Source organism: Eublepharis macularius, chromosome 6 (genome assembly GCF_028583425.1).
Source record: "Eublepharis macularius isolate TG4126 chromosome 6, MPM_Emac_v1.0, whole genome shotgun sequence".
NCBI lineage: Eukaryota > Metazoa > Chordata > Lepidosauria > Squamata > Eublepharidae > Eublepharis > Eublepharis macularius.
The window spans coordinates 101462955-101484385 of record NC_072795.1 but is presented as its reverse complement, the minus strand read 5'-3'; the positions used below and the strand labels follow the sequence as shown (position 1 = coordinate 101484385).

General features: G+C 40.5%; 1 protein-coding gene across 2 annotated transcripts in view; it reads left to right on the top strand.

Annotated features, from left to right (window-relative positions):
- The window catches only part of MYOF (myoferlin), a 128285-nt gene that overhangs the window by 61829 nt on the left and 45025 nt on the right, over window positions 1–21431 (top strand). The window contains exons 14-26 of one of the 2 annotated variants that reach the window (XM_054982374.1): window positions 585–653; window positions 750–793; window positions 3175–3257; window positions 6447–6485; window positions 8365–8489; window positions 10132–10248; window positions 12869–13046; window positions 13219–13343; window positions 13833–13939; window positions 15338–15527; window positions 17232–17387; window positions 19880–20011; window positions 21154–21317. In XM_054982374.1, coding sequence (XP_054838349.1) covers window positions 585–653; window positions 750–793; window positions 3175–3257; window positions 6447–6485; window positions 8365–8489; window positions 10132–10248; window positions 12869–13046; window positions 13219–13343; window positions 13833–13939; window positions 15338–15527; window positions 17232–17387; window positions 19880–20011; window positions 21154–21317 — 1529 coding nt within the window. The remainder of the gene's footprint in view (window positions 1–584; window positions 654–749; window positions 794–3174; window positions 3258–6446; window positions 6486–8364; window positions 8490–10131; window positions 10249–12868; window positions 13047–13218; window positions 13344–13832; window positions 13940–15337; window positions 15528–17231; window positions 17388–19879; window positions 20012–21153; window positions 21318–21431) is intronic. The other variant, XM_054982375.1, reaches the window with a different exon arrangement.

The following is a 21431-nucleotide window of genomic DNA, read 5'->3' as shown; positions in this document are numbered from 1 at the left end:
GTCATTTTATAGTTACGATAATACATAATTCATTTATCTATAAAAGGACGAATGTATTCCTTATTACTTTTAGGTTTTAATAATGTATTTTCAGTCAAGTTCCCAGTGCATCATTAGTGGTTATATAATCATGAGAAGATGACTTGGCTCAATTTACACTGACATGACTGGCAATATTCAGTGAGATTCACTGATAATTCTTAATGTTATTGTTTATCAGTTGTACATATCATAAAATTGACTACAGACGGTCCTTTGTTGGCCCCAATAAGAGTCAGTTTTGTGTGTAAAATTGTATTAACCTGATTGAGAAAAGATGCGTACTGAAAGTTCTGGAATGTTCTCCCCACATCTTTTTCTTAGTTACTGTACAGATAGGGGTGCTGCTGTTCATATCTTGTTCAAGGTGACATCTCTTGATTATGCTTTGACCTAAAAAGAATACTTTTGGATATAGTAATAACTTCTGTGACAAGCTCCTGATACTGTATTTGGTAAATTGTGTTCGGGCTTACTTCTGTCTGAATAAAAGAAAAAGGAAGAGAGTTTATGAAACTGAATGTCTGGGGCGCTTTTTTTTTCAGGTTTGCACAAATATTATTGAAAAAAATGCCAATCCAGAATGGAATCAACTTATTAATCTTCAGATCAAGGTTTGTGTGGTTTTTTTTTTACCCCAAACTACTAACTTAATATGTTTTGTTTTATCAATAACATAATGGTTAATTATAGCTTTGTTTCTTTTATAGTTTCCTTCCATGTGTGAAAAAATAAGACTGACAGTGTACGATTGGTGAGTTCTTTTTTGTTGTGAATACAGGCACATGTAACAGCTATAACGCTAATGAAAAAAGTGTTTTGACATAAAGAGCCAACATTTGTTCTCTGCATGGTACAGGCAACCACATAATTAATTTGTTCTGTTTGCAGAATGATGTTGAGATTATGCTTAATACTCTGGTGTTCATAATCGTTGTCCTCTTTACTGAGCCTGACAGACTTCTCTACGTATTTGAAATTTCCATGAGTTCTTAAAGGGAAGGGGTGCATAGCAGAGTAACAGAACACATGTGTAACTGTTCTATTTGAGTCATTAGAGTGATCATTAGAACAGATTAGTCATTTATCTTTCAGATTTCTTCAGGCAAGGAGTAATATTACCAGGAATGCTTAATTCTTCAAGAAGACGTTAATGTCCTTTACCATCTTTTTAAGAGAGTCACATTGCTCCACCTGGTGGCCACTGGTGAAACGGAAATCCGGCTTGCAGCTGTACCCGAGTATTTTAAGAGAAACATCTTTATTTATGACTATACAGGGCTTTTTTTCAGCAGGAATGAGGTGAAACGAAAATGTTCACATGGCTGGTAACCCCGCCCACTGATCTCCATACAGAAGAGAGTTTAGATTGCCCTCCACGCTGCTGGAGCGGCACAGAGAGCAATCTAAACTCCCCTCTGTCTGGAGATCAGGGAGCGGGGCCACAAGCCATGTGACCATTTTCACCTAGGGCGATTTAAACTTTTAAAAACTCTCCCTTGTTCCAGCTGACCCAAAGTGAGGGCATTGGCCCTGGGAGCATGCGTGCACTTTGGGCGCGCAAATGTGGTACCAGGGGCACCACCTCCCGCCAAGAGTTGCCCCCTGTGCAGGCAACCCACTGAGTTCCACCACCTCTTTTTCCAGAAAAAAAGCCCTGTGACTATGTATATTGGGTCCCTAGAGAATTGCACTGCTGTTACTAATCTGTCACACACACTACTGCTACTAATGTATCACTGAGTTCAAATATAGCACTGTGGTAAAAATAGCATATATACAATAGTGCAAGAGCAAGATTTAGGTCTAGAAGCACCTTAAAGACCAACTAAATCTCCGGGGTATGAGCTTTCAAGAGTGAGAGCTCCCTTTGTCGGATACTCTCTGGCTCTCGAAATCTATGTGGTCTTTAAGGTGCTGCTGGACCTGAATCTTGCTTTCCCTACTACAGACCAACATGGCTATCTATCTGATACAATAACATACATTTAGATATAAGCCACTTACACTTCTGTGTAAGTGAGCAAGATCCAGGTCCAATAGCACCTTAAAGATCAACTAGATCTCCAATATAGGAGCTTTTGAGAGTCAAAGCTCCCTTTGTCAGATACGAAGATGGGAAAAGGTGGGAGTCATCATAATCCAGGCATAGGGTCAGATGGGTTTTGAAAATTAGAGTGTCAGGAAGCCAGTTATAATACATGTTGTAATTAGTTTGATAGAGCAGTGGTACAAAGTGCAGGAAATTAGGGGGGAAATCCTATGTCTTGGAGCAGCCTGGGGGGAGGAGGGTGTCCATTGATTCAAATTTGCAAATAAACTAAGTTTCAGCAATTTCACATTGTAATTTTCCTTTGAAGTTTCTCTGCTTGAGAACTGCTACTCTTACATCAGCAGTAGAATGTCCTGGAAGATTAAAATGTTCTCCTACCAGTTTTTGAATGTTTTTTTATATTAGGTTTAGCCAGGGCTTTTTTCTGGGAAAAGAGGTGGTGGAATGCAGTGGGTTGCCAGCAGAGGGAGCAACTCTTGGCAGGAGGTGGTGCCCCGGTACCACATGCGTGTGTGCAAAGTGCACGTTCGCTCCCAGGACTGCACAATGACATCACTTTGGGTCAGCTGGAACAAGGGGGGGAGTTTTTTAAAGTTTAAATCGCCCTAGGAGAACATGGTCACATGGCTGGTGGCCCTGCCCCCTGATCTCCAGACAGAGGGGAGTTTAGATCTGCAATCTAAACTGCCCTCTGTCTGGAGATCGGGGGACGGGGCCACCAGCCATGTGACCATTTTCAAGAGGTTCCGGAACTCCGTTCCACCGCGTTCCAGCTGAAAAAAAGCCCTGGGTTTAGCTAATTATAACACGCATTATAGCTAGCTTCCTGATAATTTAATTTATAGTACCCCTCCCACTCTGCCTAGATTATATAGATTCCTACCTTTTTCCACTCGCTGTATCTGATGAAGAGAGCTTTGACTCTCAAATACTCATACCTTTTTTAATCTTTAAGCTGCTGTTGGACCCAAATCTTGCTCTTCTACTGTGGACCAACACTGCAACCTACCTGAAATTATGTGTAAGTGTAACTTGAGTATATCTAAAATTAGTACTGTTGCATTGAATTCCTTTTCATACAGGGACCGTCTTACAAAAAATGACACAGTGGGCACAACATACTTAAGCCTCTCCAGAATTGCTGCTTCTGGTGGAGAAGTTGAAGGTAAGCTGGTCTCTATAGGCAGTGTTTCTGCAAAGGATCTTCTACAAGTTCAGCAGGGCAGAAGGGTGAAAGGAACAATTGCCTTCCTTTAGTCAGAAGCAGTGCCGTGAAAGGTAACACCATGTTAACAGTGCCCTGACATAGTATAGATGCTGCTGTTGAAATTGCATCTGAGATTGCATTCATCTGCAGTGCTAATGTTATAGATCTATCATGCAAGGAATCTAAATATTATGTGTCTAACATGGTAGTGACATGCTGCAGTTTGCTGCACGGAAGTACTTCCCTTGTGGTCTGAAACTCAGATCTATTTATGCTGAATTTAATCCCAGTGATAATTTTCTATGGCAGGTAAACTAAGGGAGCTTCTGTATTAGCATGCATCTGCTTGTCAGTAGCATATTGACACCTCCAGCACCCAATGGGAGCAAGCCTTAGCTGAAGGTTCACTACAGATCATCTCTGTAGTGGAGGTTTCATTTCTGTAATTTTCATATTTGTTGGGAAGACTCTGTTAAGCTGCAGTTCTTGGGCTTGTTAACTTAAGACCATTTTGAGAGAGTGATAGAATATTGAATTGCATTATTTCTGATCCCAAGGATTGAAACTGAACAAGTTTCCAGACATCAAGCTGAACCTGGAGTTCACAGCCCCCCCCCCAACTCCCCATGGATCTAAGCCTGAACCTAATGTCATTGGTTGCTTTGAAATGGAATTGAATCTAATTTTTTTCCTGCTTAGGGTCTCAGTACAGATTTGAGGCAACAGAGAGATTTTAGGGTTGGGTTCAGCAGCACTGTGCACAGAAGAAAAACCTTTCTGAACAAGTTCTTGGGCTAACCCCAGGCTTGGTTTTGTCTCTTTGCCTGTTTCTAAGCGTGCTTGCTTAGAGTCCCAGCCTAACCCTTTGATCCTGTCAGTATGTGATTAGATCCTCTGATGGTGCCATGCCACCATGGCAGTGGCAGGAGTAGCAGCTGATTCTGGTGCAGAGAGCTGGCACAGGCTAACTCAATACATTCCAGGCACCAAATAGTGCAGGGGAGCCCCAGAAAAGGTGCAAAAGTCTTTATTCCAAGGAACCAAGTAAACTGCCAGGAAGAACTTTGGCACTGGAAGGTATAAAAAATCCACTGCCCAATGAAGAGCTTTCCGTGCTTGAAGAAGATTGTGACAGTTTAATGAATCTTTTGCCTCTGTTGTGGGTTTCCCCTGAGTGAATTTGAAAGTTGGTATGGCCTCTCTCTCTTTGTAATTTTGGACTTTCAGTAGCTGCACCAGTCCCATGGCACTGAGAACCAAGACATACCATTGTCACAGACTCTGACCTTATTGGTATAGATTCTTGAACAAAGTAGGCCTGAGAATTTATTTTTAGTTTTCAGATCTGCAAACATGTACATGTTTCTTACTGGTTCAGCAGTGTTCGTACTGTCCTGTCTTTGAGAATTAATAGTGGCTTCAGGCCCAGAATAAATCCAAGAACAAGCCAAATGAAGTTTGAAACAAGTTTTTCGTATGAAAGTGTCATTCAGTACTCAGAAGTGTCTTACATCATGCCTTCTGAGGAAATGAATTAGATGGCTTAATACAGCCATGTGAGGTCCAAATAAGTGGGTCTGTATAAGGTAGTCCTAAAACCACTGAACCTCTCAGATTTGGGTTCCAGTGGGTTGGATTTGGGTTCTTATCTTTTTTGAAAACACTTAGTTGAGAATCTTAGAAATTGTATCTTTTAAATTTTGCATAGGTAGGACGACATATATCTTTTCTTATTTCCAATTTCATTGATATATGCTAGTATTTTTGTATTGTGATTATTTAATCATTTTGAGAGTAATTAGACTGCTTTTAAATAAAATCTTAAAAGATAACATTAAATGATCTTTGCCTGGGATATGTTTTCATTTGACATATGGAATAAATAAACTTCTGTCCTCTCTTCAGTCAGAGGAATGATGATTACCTGTTAGAGACGGATTATTAGAGAGGATCCTCATCTCAATACAGCCTTGTAGTTTAGGGATGAATGTGTTGCTTTGGAACAGTAAAGGAAACACTTCTTTCTTTATTTCTTTTATTGGTATCTGGAACCTGGTTGGAATCTGGTTTATTGCTGTGTTATGTGAAGCCTCCATTTCTTCTGCCACTGGATAAATCAATTAGGATTCTTCTAAATACCATATGATTTCCAGAGTCTGCATATGCCAGTGTTTCAATAAGGACTATTATGGGTTGTAGTCTGGATTAGAGATGGGCACGAACTGAAATACAAACCAAAATTAAGCACGAACCAGGCCGGTTCATGGTTCATGAACCATGGTTCATCAGATCCCATTTCTGACGAACCGCCACGATCTTTAGGCTGGTTCATTTGGTTCGTTTTTTGGTTCGTGACTGCAGACAGCCTGGTGCCAATCAATCAGTTTCCTAAGCAACAGGGGATGGACTTCCTGCAGACCTTCTGCTGACCTGGAAGTGACCTTCTGCTGGCCCGGAAGTGGCGGTTTTCTTACCTTGATGTGACGTTTTCACTAACCAAATGAACTGGCTCGCGAACCAGGGGCAGGTTCGTGAAAGTTCGTGGTTCATGGTTTGTGAAATTTGATGAACCACGAACCATATGGTTCAATTTTTTCCCGGTTCGTGCTCATCTCTAGTCTGGATGACCAGGTTCCCATTTTGGGTGTGGTGGGTGTCCTGTGGAAATGTGGTGGCCTATTCTCAGGAGGCCTCTTACCCTTCTAGTTATGCTTTACTGTTCTATGGATGCAGCCCGACAGTTCAATCCTGTGCAGAGTTACTCCAGCAGAGTGCTACAGTGTGTTTTTAACTCATCTTTCACCTAAGGGATTATCATCTTTGAAGCCTGTATGAAACACGCACCCTTGAAGTTGAAATGTTTACATTTGTTAATTATACAGTGTTGTGTTCTTAAATATCCTTTGCCGCTGGTATAACTTTCATGTTTTGTGATAGTACACTTACAAAACTGTTGGCCAAGCCTGCTGTAAGCATTTATGTGCTTTTGGAGCAAGTCATAGGATCTTATTTTCAGAATGAAATTCCACACCTCTTCAAGATTCACTAAAGCTTTGGTTTGGTTTTGCAGCCAAATGTTTTTATATGTTCGGTCTTCATACTCTGTATCTTATCAAGTAACCTGTTGTGTTTTTTTTTATGATGTAGAGCTTTCCTCTTCGGGAGCTGGGTCTTCATCATATGAAGGTTTATAATCATATCTTGGTCTATAATATGATTCTCTTCCCTTTGCCCAAACTAGTGTTTCCTTTAAATCCCAATGTAAAACACACACTACAAATTTATGGTAAATTGCTACAATGGCATTTGAAAGTTTATAATAACACTTTTCAACAGCTTGGGCACTGGGACATTTTTTTTGTCTTTGTCTTTTGCCTGGCTTTATTTCAGTGCACTGCATGTACTTATTTAAATTACTATATATCCTGATCTGCAATACTTTATCTGGAAATGCAAGCCAGTTCGGTGTATGCTGCTGCAGTTGTTGTCTGTAAATATATAACTGGCTGTATACTGGAGGGGAAATTGCATCAGTTAAGTAAATGGCAGATACAGGGGAACAGTGGTTAGCGGCTTGAGCCTCTTTAATGAGAGCATATAAATAGGTCTTGTTCCCAAAACCTGGCACAGTATACATTTGGATAGGTTGGACTTTGCATTAAGTTCTGTATCTGTTTTTTCAAATCAATACATTAAAGTTAGCAAAGAAAGCAATGTGGAATAACTGCCTAAGAAAAAATACCCAGTTTGTCCTTGGTTTCTCATTAAGAATTTAGAAACAAACATGGTTTAATAGAGAAAGCAAGAATGGCTTAGCCAAAATACTTTCAAACTGCTGTGTTCATTTTTATTTTATTTTCACTGTGCAGCTGTAATTAACATTTCGTGAAATTGTTCTGTTTAAATTTAATCCTGTTGCATGCAAGAGAAATTACTAACTTTTTTGTGGAAATTCTATTTTTCTGAACACCTTTCTATTTGTATAATCCTCAGCATATTTTCTTAAGCAAAAGGGCTGGGTTTTTTGCAAAGAAGTTGAGGTTACAGACTTGTGAGTGACTCTCACTTCTGACCCCATGCTTTTCTTGAAATATGCAAAATGGCTTGCAAATCTCTCTTATCAATAAAGTGCACCCAGCAGTTTGGGCAACATGGGCCAGTGTTGTGACATGGTAATTATAGGAGGACACAAGTTTGTTTCCAGAATTTTATAGCAACTGATGGTACTGGCTGACATAGTAAAAAGCTTTGCATGACACAACTGTGTGCTGCTGGCCACTAACCTTTTCTGTGTGGCGTCTTTGGTGCTAGTTTAGATGACAATATTGGTTTAGATTAATTTTCACATACATGTCTGAATGTTAGCAATTTCAATTTCTGTGTCGTTTATTAAAACGAACCTTGCATTATTGTGCATGTCCAAAGAATAGAACTGCATGTAATTGTAGTGAGTTTTACTGGCTGGTTTTCCAGTGCAATCCTATACAGGGTTATTCCAGTAGAAACCCATTGACTTCAATGGACAACTGACAATCCTCTGCATAGGATTGCAGTTAGTCCCAAGAGTTCCCAAAGACAATGTGCTTTAAAATAATGGGAGTACTTATTCAGTATTGGGAAGTGCTATACTTATCTGCTGAATGGAACTCCAGTTGCACTTTCATGCCTCATAGACCGAGACATCAATGTTGGGCATATGGTTTTTTAAATTCTGTTGCTCTTTCACATTAAATGTGGTTGCCTGGAATGTCGTGGAAAGTCACTTTATTCTGTGGGCTTCTCTGTTTCCATGAAGTATTGCCTAAGCTGAAATCAACACTTCATGTGGCTGATCACACTGTGCACATTGGAGACCACATATACACAAGGAGTAAATGGATCAACATGAATGGATGCAGTCATTGGCATAGCATTTTTTAAATTACTTTGCACCCATAGAATAAAATGTTCTCTTTTTAAACTAACAACTAACAATTAATATTTCATTTTACTACAAATGGTTTTAATGTTCACACCCTTATATCCTCAGTAGCTACAATTTGTTCTAATAATATTTGCTTATCAGTAAACACCGGGGAAACAGAAGTGGGATTCTTACCCACATTTGGGCCTTGTTACCTGAACCTTTACGGAAGTCCAAGAGAATATACTGGATTCCCAGACCCATATGATGAGCTAAATTCTGGAAAGGTCAGTTTATATCTATCTATGTTTCTTAAACTTAAGCTGCAATTTTAGCTTTATATTTATCATTAATATTCAGAAAAGAGTAAGTGGTTTTGTTTTCTGAAACATTTGATTCTTAGGTAGAAAAAGTAGTTCTAAATATTATTTTGTGTATACAAGCATGTAAGTTCAATACTTAGGTTTTCTCCCTTTAATTTCATTGGCTAAGAGAAGCAGCAATTTTATGACATAGCCAGTTTCTTTTGGTCTGCAGAAGGCTATTACAGATGTGCCACCTGTGCAGAAAGGGGGTTGTGGGGGGCACAGCTGGCAGTCAAGAGTCTGAGATGCAAGTGTGCTTATCAGGGCTTTTTTTCAGCTGGAACATGGTGGAACTGAGTTCCGGAACTGCTTGAAAATGGTCACATGGCTGGTGGCCCCACCCCCTGATCTCCAGACAGAGGGGAGTTTAGATTGCCCTCCGTGCTGCTGACCATTTTCTCCGAGGGCAACCTACTGAGTTCCACCACCTCTTTTCCCAGAAAAAAGCCCTGGTGCTTATTAAGTACTACAGTTATTTAATACTGGAACATGTTTGGGAAAATATCTGTGTGTCATTGGTTTGTGGGTCAATCAACATTAGCAACTGTTCACGAACCAGCCCCATTAAATTATAATTAGAATTGCAGCCATAATGACTCTTTCATTTACATTTAGTGAGTGCAGATTAATAAGTCACAGAGCATGCAGCAAGAGGAAGTACGCTCCCCTTGCTCCCCTAAATGCACTTGGGAGCTAAGTGCACTGGCAATGGTGAGAGGGAGCTGCCGGCAAGATCATCTCCCTGTCCCTCTCACCGCCGCCAGTGCGCTTTGCTCCCAAGTGCATTTAGGGGGGCAAGGGGAGAACGCTTCCCCTCACTGCTGCCAGCGCACTTCTCTCTAGTTTGGCTCTCAGTTAGGAAAACAGGCACACAAATTGGTGGTGTGAACATGATTCCCCAACTGCTCATGCTTGGCTCTGTGAAAGAAGCTGGAATTGCATCGGCCAACTGTTTAGAAAAGGAAAGAACTGGATTCAGTTGTCTTGCTCCTGCCTGCCTGCCAAAAAAGTTGATTGATGTGAATCCAGATTGATGTGAATCCTGGTATGCTTCATTGATATCAGTAACCAAAATGGGGGCATGGATCCTGCCTAGAATACAATGTTCAGATGTTCACTATCTTGGAGACCCTGTTTGATGGAAAGGTGGCATAAACATATTTTAAATAAATATACAGAATTTCTGCAGGTGCCAGGAGAAAGGGGATTTTCGCCAATTCACCCTCCCATGGAAAACCTCTAATTTCTCCCCTAAAGTATCCCTGGGTGTCCCCCATACTCCAAAAGCAGTATTTGCAGAGGGGCATTTTGGGCTGCCCTAGGAAGAGCAAATCAGTAAAATCACCACTGTCCTTATACCTGCAGAAATTCTCAAAAAATCCAAGCCTGGGATTTCTGCCTTACATATTTTTTTCATTTATAATGTTATTAGAAGGAAGCATATTTCTAATTTTGCAGACATGATCAGTTATGCAATGCAAGAATGCAGATGATGTGCACAATATAAAAGAATATGTGAACTTAAATTAGATACATAGACTGAGGTATCCTGATTGTGTTACAGGGAGAAGGTGTAGCCTATAGAGGCAGAATCTTAGTTGAACTATGTACACAGCTTGATAGTAAAGCCCTTAGTAAGAAGATTGAAACAATACCCAGTGATGACATATTGGTTGTTGAGGTAAGTTCTGTTTTGCTATTCCATACTTGCAATATACAGATATGAAATATTCAAGGCTTGCTTACACTGAAAATTAGATGGGGTTTTTTTGGGGGGGTGTCTTAGATGATTCACTGCACATCCTAACTTATCTCCATTCTAAAACTATTAAGTGTAAATAATGCTTTCATTTCTAAGAGGTGAATGTTTGTTCCATGTGTGTTGTAGTGGTCTTGCAGTAATGGAAATTTTGAATGAAATGCTAAGAAGTTGTTACAGTTGTGGGGGAGGTGACTTTTCTTGCTGTGAACTTCCTCAGACCAAGGTTTCCCTGTAAAGCACCCTGGAAATTGGCTGCCACCACTCAGGTACCTCCTGAGAACATTTAGACTGACCCCCTGAGAAGATGCCCTTCCAGCTCAGCCCTAGCAAAATAACAGAGTAACAGGGTGGAAACCCTGGTGAATATATTGTGGCAAACTAGGTAGCACCCAGGCGATCTGGCCCATAGGGAACACATTCAGAGAAATATCCCAGAGAATTATACTAAGAAGTAAAAAAGTTTGTATAAAAAGGACAGTTCATTATAGAAAAAAGGGGGGAATGGTGGCTAGGTTCAAAAGGGGTAGGAAATTAGACAAAATACAAAACACAGCAAAGAGCACACTATCACACAGCACATAGTATCTCAAATAAAAGCAATAATGTTAAGTAATGTTAACTCAGCTAAGTACACTTTACAGAGGTTGCAGCAGATTTCTCAGAGCACGTACAGAGTTTCTTGCAGTACCAAGATAGTGGAGGCATCAACCCCTGGCCCATTGGTCTTAGAGTCTCCAGATGTTCCAAAATGGGAACAAAGGAAAGTGCAGAGCTCCCAATGGGGTCTGACGTAAAGCAGCCTCCTTTGTGAGATTGATTAGGAGATCTATCCAATCCCCAGCAAAGCTCCATCTCTGATGTTAGAGAGTATTGCTGCTGATCAGAGGATTATTTATAGATAGGCCTGCCATTTTAATGGCTCTGCACTTCCCTGACAAAAAGGGAATCTGACCCAAACTGTTTGTCCCTTGTCAAAAAAGGATTAAGTTGGCCACGTAGCCCCAATGCAGAATGAAGGATAAAGCATTATTCTCGTGTAAGCCCCAGGGGGCCAAGAGCCCAGATGCTGTAGGTGGCACTCCTGAGCCCTGCGGAATCTTGGGGTTCTATCCTAGCAGGTATCTTTGAGAGGGACTTGTATTATTGCACTGTAGACTGCAGTCCTGAGCTAATACCTTTGGAAGAAATCCTGTTGAAGTCAGGATTAGATTTGAGCTGTTGGGAACTCTTCTGACTCTAGAAATTTATAGCTGTCATCACTCTACCTGGTTACAATTAGAACACAGATCCATTCAATTTTTGATTTCTGTAGAAGCCAGTGTTGTGGTGACTACATCATTCCCTTGCAATGTGCGTTAATCGGATACTTTAGAATAAATCTTAAGGGACTGTTTGGAAAGTGAAATTGTATTCACTTAATGATGGGGGTGAGATGGAGATGACATGAAGGAGAACATATATCATTTGAATGTTGAGGCTGTTATGTATCTGCACTTACTTTTTTTAGACAAGTGGACAGACTTGCAAACTGAACCTAGCCAAAGAGCAGTCGGTTCTTCCTGGTTCCAGGAGAAGCCAGCAGTACAGAGTGCAGATTCACTGGTCCTTGAGACTACCATGAATCTGCCCCACACCCCATGTCAACAAAGCCATAATAATGCTTCAAGTTTTTAACAAAATGGAACGGTGCTTTGAAAAATGTTAATAAATTTTTAAATAAGTGGAGGGATGGCTTTTAGAAAGCCAAAACCCTGTCTGGCATATAGAAGGAGAGGCAGTCAGAACAAAGTACATGTCTCATTAGAAGAATGAAATTTGAAGTGAGCTGAGTTGGTCCTGTAGCGAAAAAGCCCACATGTGTTCCTGCAGGGGAGCATGTGTGACTTTGCCCATTATAAAAAATAAGCTTTAACCATTAGTTTTGCATTTATTTTTAAAACATCTGGTAACTAGAAAAACCATTCTAAATTAATTTCATTGGACTTTTTTTTTTAATGCACAAAGCTACTTTATGCTGAGCCATGCCATTGGTTTATCAAGGCCAGTATTGTCTACTCTAATTGGCAGCAGCTCTGCAGGAAGGAGACTTTCACATTACTTATGACTTCATCATGTTTAGATGCTAGGGACTGAATCTGGGATCTTCTTTAAGCAAAGCAGATTCTTAACCACTGAATCATCATGACCCCGCCTCCTTAAAATTAAACATGCCATTATGTGTTTTCAGGTGAGTTTGTCTGAAAACCAGTTTGGTGTAGTGGTTAAGAAGGCACAACACAAATCTGGAGAACTGGGTTTGATACCCTAGTCCTCCGCTTGAAGCCAGCTGGGTGACCTTGGGTCAGTCCCAGCTCACTCAGAGGTCTCTCAGCCCCACCCACCGCACAGGGTGATTGTCCTGAGGATAATAACAACACGCTTTGTAAACCGCTCTTGAGTGTGGCATTAAGTTGACCTGAAGGGCGGTATATAAATCAAATGTTGTTGTTGTTATAAATTGCGTTGTTAATTAAATCACCGTTCCTGTTTGAACCTACAGAAATATCAGCGCAGAAGAAAGTACAGTCTCAGTGCTGTGTTCCATTCTGCTACTATGTTGCAAGACATTGGCGAGGCTATCCAGTTTGAAGTTAGCATTGGGAATTATGGCAATAAATTTGATACCACCTGTAAACCGTTGGCCTCAACAACTCAGTACAGTCGTGCTGTTTTTGATGGTGAGTATTATTAATGTAAAACTGACAAGAACAGCTTAATTTGTTTGGATTTCATACCTCATTCAATAAAATATCTTATCCACCCCATACTAAAGTATTATGATTGTATATATCCTTTAGTAAGAGGACATTCTGTAAAAATAATTCTTCACACATGAATGTTTCACCTTAGGAAACTACTATTACTATCTGCCATGGGCAAACACAAAGCCAGTAGTGACACTAACTTCATTTTGGGAAGATGTAAGTCATAGACTGGACCCTTTAAATATTATTCTTGCGATAGTGGAAAAACTGGTAAGTCATTTATGACTTTTTCATGCAATCTATAAACTGACCTTATTATTATATAACAGAATGAATTACAAATTATTGATTTATCCTTCTGCTTTGGCTTGTTCTAGTTTTTTTTAAACAATAGTTAACCTGTCATTACAGATACAGGAATGAAATCAAAATTACTTAAAGGGATGGTGTGAAGTTAGACTAGTAAGTTGTTACAATAAGCAAAAATAGGTCTTGTCTTATAAGGACTCCAAACAACATTTCCATGCTATTTAAGACCATTCTGAGGATGTATATATTTTTAGAAGTGTTGAAAATAACACAATTCATGTGCATTTCCACAGAGTCCATCTATTAGTGCTTGATTTACTTCATTGCCACCAAGAAGTCTGGGTTTAATGTTGGGATGTAACTAATATGTTGTTGAGAAAAATCAAATTGTGAAAAAATGAAGACCAATGGCTAACACTTATGGACTTGTCCATTTCTTTGAAACTGCAGCAAATAAACATAGCAGCCTTAAGATCAGGAATACAAGCAAAGATGTCAGAAGACCATTTGGCTAAGATATGGCTGAAGTTAATTGATGAACTTATGGAGGACTTAAGGTAGATTATCCATTACCTTTAGTTTCTGGGATGGCTCAGAAATTCATTTCTGCTGTTCTAGTGCCCTCTCCTAAGTAGTGATGGGCATGAACAGAAAAAAACCACGAACAACCACAAACATGGCCCTGTTCACGAACATATTCGTGGTTGGCTGTTCGTGGGGGCCAGCAGGCTCTCCTCCAGCCATCATCCAAGTCAAGATCTCTACTGCACCACTCCCAGAAACCTGACCTGAGCAGGCACAAGGAAAGTTACCAATAATAAATAATAACTTGGCCCCAGAGCCTGGCAGCAGCCCTGGAACTTGAAGGGGTAGATCCCTACCGCACCACTCGCGGAAACTTTACCTGAGCAGGCAGCAGGAAAGATACCAATAATAAATAATAGCTTGGCCCAGAGCCTGGCAGCAGCCCTGGAACTAGAAGGGGTAGATTCTTATCCCACCACCCTCAAAGAAAATTCAAGCTCCAGTGAACTATCTCTATCAAAATGCCAACAGCTACTGTCTCTCCACTGTATGCAAAGTCAGAGCTGGGAGCTCCCCTTCCCCCTGTTCTTTGCTCCCTTGTTGTAACAAATTTGGAGCTCCACACTTGAAAGGAAGACCTGCCTATCAAGCTAAATTGGGCTTAGATTGAGGTTTCCAGGGCAATGGCAGGAGTTCAGACAGAGTTCAGACAATCCCTGCCTAAGTTGCCAAGGGAATTGGTTGGAGGTGCCAGACTGTCTGGCTTGACGAACAGCAACGAACAGCAATGAATGAGGCTTGCAATGACCACCTGTTCGTTTAGAATGGGGCCTCACAAACAGCTTCTTCGTAAACAGCAGATTGGGCTGTTCGTGGCTTTTTTTTGTTCGTATTGCTGTTCGTGCCCATCTCTACTCCTAAGTTCATGAATACCAGTGTTTCCCCTCCAGCCCTGCATTTCTTTTATGGTTCCTTTGCCTTTCTCTTTTGAAATATGCATATTTTAGAAACAAAGTCCTAAAGAAAAGCCCTTGTGCCATCCTGGAGGAATGGCAGAATAAGAATGCAATCGATAAATAAATCATGTGAAATTTAAGAGATATTTAGGAACAAGAATAGAAAAGAAAGGGAAGAGAAAGCAGATCTTAAATTTCTCCCAAAATTTAATTGTCCAGGACAGAATAAATACGGTACAAGTACTGGACAAGCAGGGATCTTGCAATGTGGACACACAGTTGAGGGCAGCTTTTATGGATATCTTTATAGGATGCTCAGTACTGTATTTATGGCTTATTTTAATATGGGTAATTTTATGGTGGTTGCTTTTATGATTTTATTGTATTATTTTGACCTTATGTTACATCTGAAGAGGAGGCATATACAATTTCTGAATAAATACTACTAAGAATTCTATTTGTTGTTTCTTTCAGTAAGGAACTTCCTCCTGAAGGCAAGCAGAATATTACCATCCTTGACACCCAGATCCGAAAACTGCGGCTCAAATCATTTAGGCAAATCCAGGAGGCAGCAGCAAGGCTGAGGAACGAAGCGACAGATGTGAAGGCCACCCTGACAGAGATTGAAGATTGGTTGGATAGGCTGATACAATTAAGTGAAGAGGTTTGTTTTATCTACTTATCTTTCTATCATGTATCTCATTCCCAAGTGCCCCAACATGCAGATACTTAAACTTGCCCATCAAGGGTACTTGGGAACAAAAGAGATGATTCTGCAACCTTGGGGCACCCCCCTTGGGTTGCAGAAAAATCTCACCCCCCCAATATACTGGGGGGTGTTAAATCCCCCCCAAACAACTCTGTGCATGCAAGAACACAGGATGACTGGGCAGCCTCACAGAAACTTTGCAGCAGCAGGATGGTCCACATGACCCAGCTGGAATTACAAAGGCCAGGTCAGAAGTGGTGCCCTGCCACTGGAGGAGCAGGTCTATCCCAGCCACCAGCTGAGTAGCTCCTGGGGGCAAGGAATATACCTTGCCTTGCCTCTCCCTGGCCCAGCTGCCATGGCTGTGAGTTGCTGCAGACCAGCACATCACCACTGTGGGAAGGAACAGGGAGGGGTGAGAAGGGGGAATCCCCCCCCCGGTTGTAAAATATTTAATAGTCTTGGAGCATTGTATTTTCAAACTATTTAATCCTGGATAGAATAAAGTACTTTTTACTGATATGGTGTGGAGGTCAAATAGATGCTAAAGCAAGTCACAGAAATATAATGCTTTGGGGAATTAATTGAATAGGATACCAGCTCCAGAGACAAAAAATTGTGCTTCATTCAATAGTTACGTCACACTGTTCAGGAACTGAACAACAGCAAAGATGCCAGGAAGAAAACAGAAGAAAATTAACAAAATATAATTTTGTCAGTTTCATTCTCACATGTCAATTTCAGTTTCCCTTTGAGTTAAAAAGACCACAACATTGTCATGTTATACACTGCAATTAACATAGAATTATAAAGGGGCATGGAAGAATACAAGAAAATTAACCTTATTAAAGTTAAGGAGTATATAATAGGAGATTATAAATAAACTTTTAATCCATTTTTATCCATTTCTTGGGGTAAATTTGACTCTCTCTCGCTCTCACTCTCTGAAAGATGGAACACATTAAGCTCTCCTAACCTCTCACGCTTCTTCCCACCAATAGTCCATTACGTCTTCTCTGGTTGACCCTCTGTGTACATTTTCTTCCTTTTTCTTCCTATGTTAGGCTATAATAGCAACTGATCCAAAATTCGGTGGGGGGGAGAAATCACCACTGAGCCGATCTCATCTGCCTCTGGGGCCTTGTCTTCCCTTCCCATCCTCTACTATCTGCATCCTTACCCTATAGTCACTAGTGCTTTAGCCCTCAGGTACTTTTGTTCCTTCACTCCCCCCACCCTGTCACCTAACAGTCCCTGAGGTAGTTCATGTCTCTTAGCTGCAGGTGACAGATCCTGTAAATGTAGCAGTCAGGCATTTTTCAAACATATATATTAAAATATACATCCTGTTCCTCTATGTATTTCTAACAGGGAGCCAGGATAGGTTATATGACTCCCTGATAAATGTACATTCAGTGGCAGAGCTGTGAAAAATCCCACAGTTTGGGCACCAGGAGAGATGCAGGGCTTTTTCAGTCCTCTGTGTGTGGAAGGAGAGAGGGGTTATGCTGTTCTTGCATAATGTGATAGAATAAATCCTTCAAGGCAATTTTTATGTGGCATTTTTTGTCTTTAGTAATATCAGACATTGGTAGGAAATATAATTATTTTGCAAAATAAAAGCCTGTTTTCATTTTTCTTCCTGATGGATAACAAAAGCCACAAAACAGCATGCCTGACGTGATCATTTGGATGATCCGGGGAGAGAAAAGACTCGCTTATGCACGCATTCCTGCTCACCAGGTTTTATATTCCACTACAAGTTCCGCAGCATCTGGAAAGTATTGTGGAAAGAGCCAGACCATCTTTCTAAAGGTAACATAAGCCTAACTGTGTGAACTTTGCAAAATATTTAGAGCTACAATGCTTATATAAGTCTGATACAGAATATTGCTGAGGGAAAAACTTGCCTGGAATGACCCTGTGTGAACAGTCCCTGATATAGTTGTATGATACATATACAACTCATATAGCGTGTGTGTATCTACTTCCCTTTCATTCACATAAACGATTTCAAAAATTGTGTATTAATTAAATAATCAAAGTTTTCTGTTGACTGAAAGTGCTCAGGCACATAGAGGTAGGGTCTCCAAAATTTCAGTCTTTTTCATTCATTAATTTTTGCACGAATTTCTTTTCCTTTTTCATTGGTTTCAATGGGAAATGCATCTTCAGCTGTAACTTACTTGTTTTCCATTAAATATGGATAATATTTTCAGAAACTGTATCTCTCTCTCTCGGGAAAGCCCCTCTGCCAAAGGCTCCGGGTCTTTCTTATGGGTAAATCAAATTTCTAGGTGTAACATTTCATATTTGCTTTCTACACAATTTTGATGAAATGTTCCAGAATTATACCTCTCAGTCAAAGGACACTTTCTGCCAAATATCAGGCAGACAAGAGAAAGAGTTTTATAAATTACAGAACAGGTGAGGGCAGGTGTTTGGCATGCTCAGAAGGCAGGCAGCAGTACAGAGGGGAGAAAAGGGAGTTATTGGACCCCATGTCAGGGGGGGGGGCAGACTTACATTGTAGGCACTGAAGCTTGGATTTGCCATCCTAGGGATGCAAGTTCATTTCCAGAGAGGGCAGAGGGAAGAATTTGGTGGCCCAGGCAGATAGCATGGCAGAATTACTGCAAACATGGCACAACTCTTCATTTCTTGCTCAGTTTTGAGATGGAGAATGTGAGCATATTGCATTAAGTGTATTAAGATGTTCTCTATGCAGAATCAAGAAAGCCTTCCCCAAATAACTGATGGTTGTTGGAAAAAAATGTGGAAAGAAAAATATATTAGGGAAAATTATCTTCTATCACAAGATCTGTTTTACTTTCTTTTAGTATTCTCTTTCTTTTTTGGAGTTAGGAATGTTGGTACCCAGTTTTTAGTATGCAATCCTCTTCTCTTTCCTTCAGTTATAACTGAATCTGAAGGTTTCCAAAGGCAGTTTCCAACCACACCCAACCAGGGATCACTCTCCAGAGCTACCTCCCTGTTGGACTGGGTAGGGAAAATCTCCTCTCCTTAGAAGATCTATCTATCCCTTTTCTTTGGCCCAATTGGGAGACTGCACCTACTTCCGAAATATCCTCTCCAGCTTTCCCCAGTTCTCCTGCTAGTATTAAAACTGCTTTCAGCCAGGACTCTGGATCCCAGCTGTCTTCACACTGGAATCCTCCCAGCTAGGGCTTGAAAAAAACCCTCCTCTTTCCAGCTCATGCTTCCCAATCAGATTCCTTGGAGTAGCCTGTCACTCAAAGCTCTCTGAGTCTGTGAAGGATTAACCTTTAACAGTCCTTCAATTATTTGTACAGCACTTCCAGGCTTTTAAGCATCACAATTGCCTATTTCATCTCTGCGTGATTTAACTGCGCAGATGGGAACCGCCCCCCCCGCCCCCAGTCATTCTTTGCTGAGCATGGGTAATTATACTGTGTGTCTGCCTCAGATGTGATATGATCATTCAGTCATTCCTGACTTGGAGATGTAGCAGAATTATCTGCCTTCGAGAAGGGCTCTTTTGTTTCTGAACGAGTATTTCTTTTGAGGTCCCCCCCCCCCAACCCCGTCAGTTGGCATGTTCAAAAAAAGTGATTAGTGCAGAAACCTAGGCAGCAGTGTGTTCCTTTCAGTCTTGGCATTTCTTTCTTTATTAGACAGTTGTGCTCTGTTTTTCTTCCCCAATGGAGACCCAAAGTGGCTTACGCTTTCTCCCCTCTTCCTTTTTTCCTCACACCAACCATCCTGTGAGGTAGGTCAGCTGGCAAGCTTCCATGGAAGAGTGCAGATTAAATCTGGGTCTTCCAGATCCTGCACAACACTGCCTCTCTAGTATTCAAACTCTTTAAAATAAACCTTTTCAGGGATAAGAGTAAAGTGTGTCTCCAGTTTTTATCAAGAAAAAAGTATATCTCAGCTATCAGGTCTGGGAAACTCATATAAACGTGACATTTGATTTTCAAGCCTCTTCATTGTGACAAGGAAATATAAATAATGATTAATATTGCAAGTTTCAGACTTGGGTAGGGTAAACTCATTGTTTGACAAGGGCTGGGAATGAAAAACAGGAAAAGAATGAACTGTGGCTATGCCGGCAAGTCAAGGACAATGTTCTTAAAATTTGTTTTTGGGCACTGCTGAACTCAAAAAAACTCTAAATGTTATTACCCATTTGATGTAATCTCTGACACAGGAACTCTGGGCAGGCCCAGGCCACTGGGCCATGGGCCATGTACATTGTCGACTGTATTTATTTAGTTGAAGCTTTCACAACATTGGAGCACAGCAATTCTTTTTATGTGATTTAGTACCCACAGGACAAAAACCACGGCACAAAAATGCCTGCACAGTTGCGAGTTAGCATTTGGCTGGGATTGAGTGCAGTTGAGAAGAAGTTTAATAGCTTTGCAGAAGGAACGTTTAGTGTCTTTGCCGAAATGGTAGGTATACTAACAGTCTCTATGTTACAGTTGGTTTGAATTCTGCATCTTTCTCTACATTAAAATTTGAGATAACATCCTGGAGAATTTTATGGATTTTTTGCCTTCCCCGCATCCCAAAGTGTAAGGGTATAAATGCCTTTGAAAGGAATGAGAGCCACAGAAAAACGAACTTATTCAGTGTTGCTTGTGCAGCTTTCATTCATTTTAATGGCATGCACAGGGGAACTTACCACAGCCTTGAACACTAAATTTGCAGATCAGATGCTTAAATGTGAGATCATTTCTTCAAAGACTCCCATCAGTCATAGGAAATTTTGGTTTAATTTTACCATCTGGGGAAGTTCAGTGCATGTTTTCCAAAATCAACATTGCCATAACTAGTATCACTGGTTGCCTAGTTGATGTTGTAGAGTGTGAAAATACCACAATCCTTCTGTGAAAGTCCACTTCACATTCATAACTGCTTTAGTAGAGTCAGGAGACTCAGAAAGCCATCCTACCCAGTCCTGCTCCCTTTTGGCACTTGACATGTTATACCGTGTTGCACTTGACGTGTTGCTTAATTTCTGAAAAGAGACATATTGCATCTCAGGCATCTTTGAAATCCACTTGTAAATAATTTTCTCTCTTTCAAAACTTGTATGATCTGATTGTTGATACTCACTGGTGAGTGAGAAATGTGTATGTTCACACATTAACATGCTCATCTTGTTCTCAAGTTTGCATATTTCAATGTACTAAAAATGATAGTCCGTTTAAGCCTGGCTTCAGTTTCTGTAAATTATGCAATATCATTCAAATTATGAAAAAGGCCAAATTCTCTCTGTTATTCATCATGGGATTATCTTTTCCCCAGATTGCACTGTTACAATTTTCTTTTTAGTAGTAACTACTTCTGAGGATACTTGCACCATGCACACTTGGTGACCAGTATTGTCTGGGTACAGTCAATGCATACAGTTGTAAATCTTTTGCAGTGTTCGTGAAAGATGCTGATACTCACAGGTCATTGTGACTGCTCAATGTCTGGAGCAAGACAATGAGAGAAATGGCCTTTGATTCTAATGTCAATGAGTTATTGAATGCACAAGATTTTTCATTAGGTTCTAACATTGCTTTGCTGTTTGTTTTTCTAATAGTATGAAAACCAGGCTCTTATGTTTGGAAAATGGGGAACTTCAGGACTTGTTGGCCGCCACAAATTTTCTGATGTCACAGGAAAAATCAAGCTGAAAAAGGAATACTTTCTGCCTCCTCAAGGCTGGGAGTGGGAAGGCGACTGGTTCATTGATCCTGAAAGAAGGTCATATTTTTGTTTGGATTACTCTACCATAGAACAAAAGTAATTTCCCACTGAGGAAATGCCAAGACTTTTGCAGGAAGAGAGGGAGGCAAGTTAGATGGGTTGTGACCCACC